Source organism: Sander lucioperca, chromosome 15, assembly GCF_008315115.2.
Source record: "Sander lucioperca isolate FBNREF2018 chromosome 15, SLUC_FBN_1.2, whole genome shotgun sequence".
NCBI classification, from domain to species: Eukaryota; Metazoa; Chordata; class Actinopteri; order Perciformes; family Percidae; genus Sander; species Sander lucioperca.
Window position 1 is genome coordinate 32,489,193 of NC_050187.1, and position 12,616 is coordinate 32,501,808.

At 42.2% G+C, this 12,616-nt stretch overlaps 1 protein-coding gene across 5 annotated transcripts in view; it reads right to left on the bottom strand.

The window, feature by feature from the left end:
- Nucleotides 1–12,616, bottom strand: part of atrnl1a (attractin-like 1a) — a 326,334-nt gene that overhangs the window by 241,472 nt on the left and 72,246 nt on the right. For 4 of the 5 annotated variants that reach the window (XM_031315944.2, XM_031315943.2, XM_035992532.1 and 1 more), the window contains exons 11-15: nucleotides 10,281–10,365; nucleotides 8,071–8,282; nucleotides 5,033–5,151; nucleotides 2,757–2,873; nucleotides 1,757–1,889 (exon numbers count right to left, since the gene is read on the bottom strand). In XM_031315944.2, the coding sequence (XP_031171804.1) occupies nucleotides 1,757–1,889; nucleotides 2,757–2,873; nucleotides 5,033–5,151; nucleotides 8,071–8,282; nucleotides 10,281–10,365 (666 nt within the window). The remainder of the gene's footprint in view (nucleotides 1–1,756; nucleotides 1,890–2,756; nucleotides 2,874–5,032; nucleotides 5,152–8,070; nucleotides 8,283–10,280; nucleotides 10,366–12,616) is intronic. The other variant, XM_031315945.2, reaches the window with a different exon arrangement.

Genomic DNA, 12,616 nt, shown 5'->3' on the forward strand with positions numbered 1-12,616 from the left:
ATAGGGCCATAGGCTATCATACACTTTTTTGGGCACACACCTGCAAATAAAAGAAACGTTTAAACGCATTTAGCCCAGATTGAGATACATAGACTTTATTATTTATGGGATCACAACCCAGTGATCCAGATGCTACTATTTTACCTCAACTGAACAACAGAGCCGGCTAACAGTTCATAACAAACCAATGTGGGAGGATTATGTGTACCAGGCTACGGGGCCTGCACAGAAGAAAGGGAGCAAACACAATACCAACCTCTGCTTAAAGCTACTGCAAACGTCCAACTCATAGCAGAGAAAGCTAGCTTGCGGCCCCTTAGCACAATACAACCCAGCACAGAGCAGGATCATTTCTGGATTCAAATAGTGAGGGTATTTCCTTTGCCCTTAGTCATGCTGGCGCCAAAGTCAAACTGAGAACAGCTCTAGCTAACGGCTCCATAGCAGTGTGGAGTGCAGCATGGAGGACTTTGTGGACTCAAGTTTGTTAGTCAGCCAGGGATCCATATTCAGAACATCCAGTAAACATGTTTAATTGGCCTACTTCCCTTTGCAGCTGAGTGATGAGTGTGTGTTAATGAATGCATGCTAATCCTCTCTGTGTACATGCCTGCTTATAGGTATGAGAGTGTTTGTGGAAAACACTAATTATATGCAGCCAGTTATTGTGGAAACATGCAAACACTCTGAAACGGCGTGTGTCTGTTGTACTTTATGTTTAACAGAGCACAGCACTCCCTCAACAGCTTTGAAAAATAGGTTTATTCACAACGGAGCTGATGCTCGTCAGAAAGACTGTGAAGGTGACACTGCCAGACACTCAGTGATGTGTCAATCGACAGTATTCATCAAGTCACACAAAAAGATCCACACTGCTTTTATTGAACATTTTATGCATGCATGCATTTGTGAAACAGTTTATGTGAGTCTCTGTGCTACGGAAGAGGATTAGGGTCCATGTGAAAAATGTATTTGAGTTCTGAGTTTATCCTCAGAATTCTGACTTTAAACTAAATGTTTCACATGTGGCCCTAATCCTTTTCCATATCGTGCGTAGATCCTCAAGGCTGTTTTCATATTTTCTGCATAATGCCTCAGTCTGCCTAAGGAAGCAGCTCAGGAACTCAGGTGCCAAGTCCCAAAAAAACAGTGTCTCTCCGGAGATTTACTCGGAATAAAATAAGCGCCATGAATTTTATTTGAGACAGGTAGTGAAGAAATATACTGAAAAAAAAAACTTTCTGCAAAGAGTCACTAAATGGGCGCCTGGGTAGCTCACCTCGTAGAGCGGGCGGCCATATGCAGAGGCTCAGTCCTCGATGCAGCGGCTTCCGTGACAAACGTTACTTTGTAACGCACGTTATGATGCTCCCCTAGCTGCTAGCATAGCACGCCCTAATACTCTGCTTCTGACTGGCTAGTAGTCCTTACCTAGCTACTGCGCATGTGCGACTCCCAACAAAGATGGAACAGAAGTGAGATGCCTCACTCTGTAGCTAAAACAGAGAGTTCAACACACAGGGTGAAAAGAGGAGCTGCAGCAATGTGGACTACAACAAAAATATGGTGTTTTTTTGAAAATTAAACCATGTAAACCTATTCAGATATAACCTCTAAATACAATTATGAACCTGGAAATAAGCATAATATGAGCACTTTAAGTAAATTACTTGAGTAAATGTACTTAGTTACATTCCACCACTGGGCATGCTGCATCATGCTTGTTCTGTCTGTGTGCGTGAGGGTGTCTCCTCACCAGGCAGCGCCTGACACTCCTGCTGCTGCGCCTCCCACTGACAGTTGGCGTTGAGGGAGCAGCTCCTGCAGTTGGCCAGTCTGAAACACTCCTGCTCCTCCCGGCGCTTACAGCTGGACGAGTCTCTCACCGACTTCAGACACACACACACACACACACACACACACACACACACACAGAGGAAACAATATAATTCAAGTCAAACATCATCCTCTGTGTCCTCTTTTCCAGTTAATGCAATAAAGTTGGAGGAATCAATGCAATGTGCAACAATAGCGGAAGATGAATAAAGTGATGGTTGAGGGAATCAAACAGCCAAACAGAACATGCAGAGTGAGAAGAGAAATCAATATGAGGGGCACATTATACTGAGATGGACTTTTTATTGAAGTTGTATTCATTGTATATGCTGTGCGCATCTCACTCACACTACAGTTCACCTTTTGAACTTTATTTAATACCTCATGCTGGTTCTACTCAACTGAAATGTAACTTTATTTCAGTAAATTAATGTTCTGGTTCTTCCCCTTGGAGGACCAATTTACCATGTGTCAGTAATGTTTCAATCCTTGCTCTGTTTTAGCCGAAGAAAGGATGGAAAAAAAATGTTACATCTTTGTGACCATTGTCTTTTTTAAAGGCTAAGCTATGTAAATATCACCATCTTGACCTCTACTGTTTTAGTGTATGTACATTATTTTTCATTACATTAAATTGGAAAAAAATATGGAAATAACCTCAGTATGTCCCAGGAAAATACTGGTTCACTGGTGCAACGCTGCGTCCAACTCCAAGATTGGGCCAGATATTTCTTAACAGCACCATTTTGTACTCAAAGTCAAGGAGAAGGCTGTTAGAAGAGGATATTAAATGCAAATTTGGATTTAGACTCACCCCCAATTTCCACATAACCTAAGGGACTGTTCTGACCTCTGATCTCAACCTGACGCAACCCGAGCTGCAGCCTAACAGGAAGTGTCAAGTGTCAAGTAATACACACATGTCCCCGCCTTCTGGCTCCATGCTTCCACAAGCTCAGCTGATGTTCAGACAACATGGTTGGTGGGCGAGACAGAGACAGAGCGCCGCCATGCTGCTGTGCCAGCTCCAGAGTCAGCTACACGCACACACACACACACACACACACACACACACACACACACACACACACACACACACACACACACACACACACACACACACATTCACAGATTCATATTTAAATGGAGCACACACAAACAGACAAAAGCAACATGCAGACACACATACAGAGAAAGACAGAGAAAGCAGGTTGGGGGTAAAAATAGACAAAGAGACAGAAAAAAAACTAAATGAGCAAAAGTACTCAAAACTCATTGAGACAAAGTTATTACATATAAATAATACAGACCTTAAATAACATTAAAATATATGATCTTTTCAGACAAAGGAGTATTTGTGAGATAACTCAAAAGGGGAATAACTGAAATATTGATTGCTTTTAGATCTTTCATAAGTGAACAAACGGCTTCTAATGTTGGTTTAATATCACAGGTTACTCGTTTTGGTCTTAATTGACTAAGATTTCTTTAGTCGATATGTCATTTAATGTTTTTTTCATAATGAATGATTCATTAAAGAAACTTGTGAGCACATCTCTGGTAAACACAAGATTTAAAGAGGTGTTATTGCACGATTCTTTGTGGAGAAACTCAGTTAAAAGGAGTTCACTTGTGGAACAGTTTCAAATCGAAATACTGTACAATTGAAAATATGTAGTTCACTTTTCAAATGAAAATCAAAAGTTTAAAAATATGGTGTTCAACAAATACAAAGGATCCTCTCGATCATTTTTGTGTTTGGAATTTATGTATTGAACTTGTGTTTGGTTTTGTAAGAAAAGTTTATCGCTGTGTTTTGATTTGTTTTTGTACTTAAAGTAGTCGTGTCTAAGACAGGATTAGTTTCAAGGAGAAATCCGGCGCGAAATGAACCTAGGGGTTAATACCACATGTGTACCGAGTCGACCGTTCTCTGGGACATGTTTTCATGCTAATCGAATGTGACCAGTTTTAGCGCAAACCGCTAATTAGCTTATAACACTAGTTGTCGGGGCACGAGGAAGGTAAAAAGAAATCGCTATTTCTATACCACTAACATGGCTCAAAATAGCACCACACTTCCACAGTAGCATAATGAGGGTCCCTACATGTAAACAGAAGCATTGACAACTTTGTAAGTGTACCAGCCGTGCAACCAGCAGCCAGTAACATAGCTCAAGCACGGCGTTCGTTGTTTGAATGGTCGTGACTGTTGTCCCAAGATGGCGCCTGCCTGTATACGTGAACGGTATTGTCTTTATAAACTATCTTTTTAATAAACTGTCTGTACACTTACAAAGTTCTCATGCTTCGGTTTACATGTAGGGACCCTCATTATGCTACCATTGAAGTGTGGTGCTATTTTGAGCCATGTTAGTGGTGTAGAAATAGCGATTTCTTTTTACTTTAGAAATGTAGTTATAATCGACCTCGTTTGCAGTTGGAGGTGTCCCGGCAGCAGTTTTACAGACGTGTCTTTAACAATGGTGGCCTATGGGGAAAATCCTGTCTGGGTCGCAGAGAGATTTTTCATTGCAATACTGCGAGTGGCCACTGGACAAAATCCGCTGTATGTTGGGGGGCTGAGGAAAACACGTGCACAGCCAGCACATGACAGTTTTACTGCAGATCATGTGTAGGCAGCTTAACCCTTGTGTTGTCTTCCCGTTGACCATGCAACTTTTTGTTTTTCTGGGTCAAAATTTAAAATAAAAAAAAAAAGTTCAACGTTTCACACTTTTGTGACTTTTCACCTTGTTTTTGTCACTTTTCCCGATGTTTTTTGTAACTTTTTTTTGAGAGTTTTTTGTCACTTTTTCCATGTCTTTGTCAATTTAGTCTGCGCTTTTTTGAAGTTTTTGTTGTTTTTTCAACGTTCTATCAATTGTTTTCTTCAAATGCTATAAAATTGGGTAAAACACCGTAATTCAATGAAAGTAGATAACTGATCATTTATTTAACTTGTAAAGAGCGTTGTATGGAACCATCCACGTTATTTTTTTTTACAATTTGGTTGAAGGAAACAATAACTTCTGATATAGAAACTTTTTGAAAATGGGTCAAATTTGACCCGAGGACAACAGGAGGGTTAAGATGATCGGTTGCACCAACAATCTCGTATTGTAAAGTCCAATATATTGCCGCCCCAGGGGCCACTAACATTACTTTGCTTTACAGACGCCCAGTGAGGACTCACCACGGTGCAGTTACTGGATGCAGATATACACTTCCTGTCCTCACACCACTGACAGCCTCGTGTGTTGGCGGTGCAGCTGGCACAGTCTGAGAACCGGAAACACTGCTCGTCTGTGCTGTCTGGAGGAGGGCAGGGCACAACAAACACCACATATACACACACACACACACACACACACACACAATTAAGGCTGTTCCTTCTTCAGAGTTTGAGTAGTGAATCAAGGCACCATTTAGGAATTTAGGAAAAAATGCTAACTGGAGGAGGTGCTTGAGTAGTCTTAGGCAAAAGAAGACGTGGAGTTAACCTGTCAGTAACAGACATTATGTTATCATTCAACATTGAATATCAGAAAAACATCCCCCCCTTTTAATGCTCTTCAGTTTGCAGCTGTCATAGTAAACTCTCTGACAGGTCAAACGTTTCATTCAGGATTGGTACATCTGCTGGGAATTCAGTTCTAATTAGAAGATCAGTTGCCACTAATCATAATCGGTGGACTTTAAATAAGTCACTTGTGATCTAACAAATGTTTTAATGTCAAGATAGGCATTGCAGTAAACAGTCTGAGTCAGTTGGCATCAGTCTGAAAAGCCCAAGTAGCACTGGAATGTCCATCTTGCACTTTTTTTAAAATATCTGGTGTATGCCAGGAACTTGCATACAGACTCATGTGGTGGCCATGTGCAAGCAAGTGATGCTTTCATGAAGTGTAAACGAGTATGTAATGACGATGTTAGGATGTGATTAAAAAGGCATTTACACATGGCAGTTATGTTATTATGCAGCTGTATCTCACCCTGGACATTTACGCATGCTGTGCTGCCATTTGTACTGTAGAATAAACATGCATGTGAGACTACAGCAGAGGCTGAGCACTGATCTGGGACATGTTAATCAGCCAGACTTCCTCATGCTTCTGAAGGACCATGCCTGTATTTTTGTTTGTTTTGCTCCTTAACTACAAATCTCCATTTCACATTTTTTGGGCAGCCATTTATCAACCATTTTCGTACAGTTTTAGATTATTGAATGCATTTTTCCACGGTTCCAGTCAGCCATTTGTTTCTGATCTGATTAATTTCCATAAAGCATGAAAATTAACAGACTACAGTTGATTCTGGGTACATTTTGTTTTTGCTTCGAGCAGTTGGGGGTTCGGTGCCTAGAGTTTAGATTCTCTGCCCAAGCCCGAACTTGACGCACGGGCCGGGTTGGGCTGATATTTCCCGCCACTATCCTCGGGCCGGGCCCTTGATCAAGCATTTGTGTTTTTTTAATCATTACTTTATTAGCCTAATTGGGTGGGGAGAAAACTATGCCTCTCCAGCTTCTCCCATAGCTCTGGGTGGATGTCCTGCACTGACTTGAGTGTGAGGTAAACTGTGCTAAATCGTGTCTCCCCCATTTGTAGCACTGTCTTCGATAATTGCGCAACCAGGCCAGATTGTTTCAGATATCTCACGAATCCTATATATCCTAGATATGGTCTCTCCTATCTCCGGCACGTTGTCGGCCAGTGCGTCAGCATGCAGACCGTGGTGAAGGACAGTATTAATTAGGTGATCGAGACAAGAAAGTCTCCTATATGGTTCCAGGGCTTTGATTATGTTGCTGACTTGATCTGTTACCCACACTATTCAGCTGAGGAAGCAGCTAGGGTCGAGGTTGTTTTTTACGTTTCTTCATTCGGATCCATTTGCGATCCATTCCAGTCTGAATAAACAAACCAAGCAGTTTACATGCTTCGTCTTTGTCACGTTATTCATTAAGATAATTCTAAAAAGATTTCTGTAGTTCAAACAACTCGGAATTGTAGTTGAGAGCGTCAGTTATAACGGCCCACGTATTAAAAAATTGTCGGGTTTAAATCGGGCTCGGGCTCATAATTACAGTTAATGTGTCAGGCTCGACTTTTTGGGCCCAATCTAAGCTTAACAGCGACCAGGAGGTAAACTAGCACCTCTCCAGCTACCAGTACACACTCCTTACCTGGTCTGTACAGAGACTTGAACCTGCAACCCTCCGGTCCCCAAGCCAAGACCCTACAGACTGAGCTACTGCCACTTAGTTTTCACAGTAAGGCAGTGTAACTGTTACTTCGCACAGCAGCTGGATTCTTGCGATATCACACGATCACACGAAAATCCATCTTGTCAGTCTTCGAGTTATGTGTTAGTGTCACAGAACAGCAGCAAATTGAACCAATCAGCGTGCGGTAAGGAGCTACGGGTGTGGTTCGGGTGTGTGTGACAGCTGCGACGGATGTGATAGACAGATAGGTCTTCCAACCACCTGCCAGGTATTTCTTTTTAAAGTGCCTGCCCTTTTCCAAACAGTTGCCAATGACGGCTTCTCAGATGTTTGTTTTTTTGTTAACCCACCTTGGGCGCATCGTCAGGTTGCTTTAACTTTAGATTGATTTGAAAGGTCTGCCCTCGATTATCTTATATTGACTCGATGTTTACTGTTATGGGTTATGATATAAAATGTATGTATAGTATAGACGATTTGTAGTAAACGGGCTTAAACAAAAAAAAAAAAAAAACACTGGTGTGGTCCTTTAAAACTGTCAATCCAATCTGTACTATTGTTCTATTTAAAACTGACACTACAACCATTAGCGTGATTGCTTTTTATTTAAACCGGCAGTAAGCATCCTGAAGCAGAATACCTGGAAAAGCTACTGCATCTAAATCTGGCAGAGACAGATGAGGGGGGGGAAGAGGATGAGGGATCGGACTGAACCTAATTACTTCAAAATGAGGTAATTGTTGCAGCATTGACCTTCTGTTCCCATAATTACGGTATGCAAACAAACATCAGAAGCCAAATCCTTCAGAATAATTATTATTCTCATGAAAAAAACTGCTCTTTTGGGAGCAACATTTGCAGTACATGTGCAGTACATTTCAGGCGAAATATGTTGACATGACAGGGAAAATGTTTAGGGAGAAAGAAAGAAAGAAAGAAAGAAGGAAAGAAAGTAACAAATAGCAAAGAATCAGCTGGAAAGACAGGACCCCAGTGTAACGTACCAGGTCGCGCAGGGCAAAAAGGAGCAGGGATAATGTGCTCGGCGTCTTTTGGCTCCCAGGGGACACATCTACTTTTGACCCAATAGCAGCGAAGGCCCGGCCCAGCAGCAGCACACAAAGCTGGGTTAGAAAAGGCCTGGCAGGACGGAGGGGTGTAGGCCAGCACATCGTTCAGAAGGAGGCCCGAAAATCCTCCAAAGATGTACATGGAGCTGAAGAAGATACAGAGAGGATTATATACAGAATCACAAGGGGCAACAGAAACCTGTACAGACAGCTGTGGAAGGAAGCAGCATAGCAAAAGTAACAACGAGATGGTATTAGTCTTAAGGCAGTTACACACCAACCAGACGGCTGACCGTTGGCAGAAAAGACAGTTGGACTGATCAGTCTACCCGAGTTGGTCAAAAAAAGTGCCTCGGAACACACCAAAGCGACGAGACGTAATACGTCTCCATAACAGCAGCCGGCACTAATCTGTATTGTCGCCCAAAAATAAAAACCGGCAGCTGATTGGACGAACACGTCACGTGGGTGTGGTTTCTCCGGAAATTCAAAGACAGACTGTCATGGTGGTTTGTTCAGAATACGATCTCATATTGTACTAAAATAGTTCACTGAAACGTGTTTCTGAAAACATTTTAAGAGAGAAATTGGCCGTGCAGTTGCTGAATCTGTCTTCATTTCAGATCGACAAAGGTCAGTTTAAAAGATTTTCCTCAGATTTTGAGAGGCTCTAGTCACGCTCATTCCACTCGCCGTTTCCGGGTGAGTCCCGACTGCCTGTCTCCAACTGAACACGTCAGGTCGGCCACAATGAAGGCCGACAGCCCCTCGGACCGACAACGGCACGGAACACACTGAACAGACTCGAGTCACCGACCTCGCCAGACTGTCCAAAGGACGATTATCGGCCCGGTGTGTAGCTGCCCTTAGAGAGACAAGAAATGCTTGCAGAGATGAAGAAATGTTAAGACAGCAGGAGAACCTTTCAAACATAAAGCTGAACTTTCGGTTTGGGGAGAGAGATTAAAAAAAATCAAGCTGGCCTTTTGAAGTTCAAAGCTGGCATTTCTGTGCTCAAAGCTGACTTTCTGGTGAGTAAATGGTGTTAAAGGGTCAGACCATTATTTCTGAGTTCAGCAATAAGTCGCTCTGCATCGTGATGGAATCATCAAATTTAACCTGCTTATTAAATCCTGTACCGTTTGATTCTAAGGGACTGATGTTCACTGATGATGTTTAAGAAAATAAATCCGTTACCAGACTACATTGTAGAAGTTCCGAGAAACCTTTGTGATGTCAGGTCATCTGCAATCGGACAGTTTTTCATGAGGTTAAGAAAGTCATTGCCTGAGGACTGCAGGGTGCTGACAGCTATTTCCTTATTTTGCTCTGTCAAACAGTCTCACACAGGTCTTTTTGCTTGGTAAGCGGCAGTGTGAATGGCTTGCAGGCTGAAAATACAGCAATTCAAAAACCACATTCAAATGCTTTTAGAAACCATAGCACCAGGATGGAAGAAGTGGATTCACCAACTTTTCTGTGTAAATAAAACTCGCGAAATACAGAGATACAGACTCAAAAACGGGAAAAGGTATTAATAGAGCTCTCGAGGTACTAAAGAGAAATGCATAGTGAATATGTACACGGTTTCTATAGGTGTGAAGAAAGTTACTGGGAGACTGAAGCGAGGGAAACATCCACGTATAGACGAGAAGAGGTGAGGTGGCAGAGACACAGCCCAAGTTTCTAAACAGAGAAGTCAGCAGAGTGAGAAGTGACAAGTGAAGCGTAAACTGGAACTAAATATAACATGGAGATAAAGAGATCAATCTATCAACAATCCACACGACCTGTGGAAGGGAAAAGCTGAGAAGAAAGTCAACCTAGACTCTCGGTGCTTCCAAAACGTAGAGGACACTGCAGGAAGACATCAAGGAAATGTAACAATGTGCAGGAATAATGCATCATGAATACATGGGTTGTATTTGCATATATATAATTGAGTAGTTTAGTGGATTATTTACCAGATTTACTCAGATTTGAGCATCAGTGTTAGCAAATACACTGCTAAACATGTCCTTAGGCAAGGCAATACCTAAGGCAATCTCTAGAAAATTCAGATGTGTAGGTATTCTACACAGGGGAGCAGTGTTTCCCACATGGAGTTTGGCAGTAATTATGAACTACATAAGGAGGGAACTCACCCGTTGCTAACCACGGCAGAATGTCCAAAGCGGCTGGCGTCCCGGTGCAGCCCAGGTCTGGGGAGGACAGTCCACTCATCACAAGCTGAAGAGAAGCACACACACATACACACAATATTTTAACTTTGTGTGTTTTAGAGCTGCAAAGATTAATCAATTGGTTGTCAACTATTAAAGGTGCAGTAGGTAAGCCTTATGAAACTAACTTTCTGTCATATTTGCTGAAACTGACCCTATGTTCGAGTAGATACATGAAAAAAAATCTGGCTCTTCTGGCACAACCTACAGCCTTTCGTACGATTTGCAAAAATCCACCGCTCCCTGTTCAGATGCACCAATTAGGCCGGCCACACACTGCCTGCGTGGCGTGAGCGTGTCAGCTGCGTGGCGTGTCCGTTTTTATTTCGGCTCCCATGTTAACAGGTTAGAGCTTGCATGCTGCCTGCGTGACACGCACGTCTCAGTTGTTGGAAGCGTTTCCAGGCAAAATAGAATAGGAAAAGATGCAGCCAGTGTGTGGCCGGGGGAGGGGGGGGGGTGTCTAACTGCGTGTCAATCACTGCTCATGCACACGCATTCATTCTCCCTTGTGGGGGGAGGGGCTAAGGAGACAGTTTTGGGCTTAAGCAGAAAGGGGGGAGGGACTGAGAAGTTGTTGATGTTCAAATTTTTTGGCTAAGTCCTGGGTCTTCCCAATCCTACCTACAGCACCTTTAAATGAATTGTCAGCTATTTTGATAATAAATTGGTTTGAGTCATTTTTTATGCAAAAAGTAAAACATTCTCTGATTCTAGATTCTTCAGTGTGACTATTTTCTAGTTTCTAGTTTCTTCTCTCCTCTGTGACAGTAAACTGAACATCTTTGAGTTGTGGACAAAACAAGACATTTGAGGACGTCATGTTCATCTTTGGGAAACACTGATTGACATTTTTCACCATTTTCTGACATTTTAGAGACTAAACAGCTAATCAATTAATGGAGAAAATAATCAACAGATTAACTGACAATGAAAATAATCATTAGTTGCAGCCCCTGGGTGTTTGTGAGTCTAAAGTAAGAAGAAACAGCAAGAAAGAGGCTTGCATGCAGCTTCCCTGACTGCAAAATGCTTTAGTTTGCCACCTTTTTATTCAGTAAGTAATAATGCACTCTTGTGCTCTAATATACGAAAATAACTGAAAAAGCACAGGTGAGTCTGTGATTTGAGGTTCATTGACTGAGACTGTACCATGGCAACTGACCACATAAAGTAAAACAAGTGTACTATTGTCTAAAATATCATTGTACACTGTAGCATTACAATTTCCCATAACTGTAATCAATGAAAAACAACACCAGAGGAAAAATACACAAATGCCATTTGATATGTATGTATGTCTTATTTTGGCATGAAATGGGAAGTCTGAATAGAGTGACGAGACACATCATTCCTCCATCTCTCAGTTATTGCTTGTGAGAAGAAGGAACAGAGGAGGATGACCCACAATTCAACCTCCTCCCTTAACTTCATCCCAAGGAATAAGAACTCATTATCCTAACCTTTTCAAAATAAATTATGGTGATATGGAGAAGATAGGGCCGATAATCTGGGAGATGACTTCATAAAACACTTCATACTACCAAATATCCCCATAAAGCACATCTCTCTCTCTCTCTCTCTCTCTCTCTCTCTCTCTCTCTCTCTCTCTCTCTCTCTCTAGTTATCACTGAAGCTATCAGCTTTGAGTATTTTACTATTTGGATTTTACAACTCTCTGATGTTTTAATGACCCCTACGTGCTCCCATTATATTCATACGGAAATTACTCTGTGTGTGTGTGTGTGTGTGAGAGTCTGTGGTGTGTTAGTGTAAATGTGCCATTTAGCCAGATGAGCCTTCCCTGAACGTAAACGGAGAGCTGGGAAAGTTGGGGACTCGGGTATGCCAGGTTGCTAACGACCTCGTTAAGCGGTGTGCTAATTGGTTGTGCTTGTTTAAGAGCGAGGGATGCAGCAGAGGACACGGTGAGGGGGGGGGGTATCATTCTAATCAGCGCCAGAGCAATGGATTCATCACTAGCAGAGGTTAAAGGTCAGTTGTATAAACATGCCAACTAGAGTGACGCTAGTCTCGCTTTGCCAGACCATCCACACACTGTGGAGCAGAGGAGGTTCTGGCTAGTCCACACAGCATTCCAGGATGGGAGAAAAATGTGCTCTGGTCTATTGGCATTTCTTTAAAGCTCCACACGGAGCCGCTGCAAAATAGCCTCAGGAGGAACTTGTTTTGGTGGAACGTGTGTACGTTGAAAAGTTGTTTTAGTTTAGTTTAGTTTTTTTAGTTTTCACTAAAAC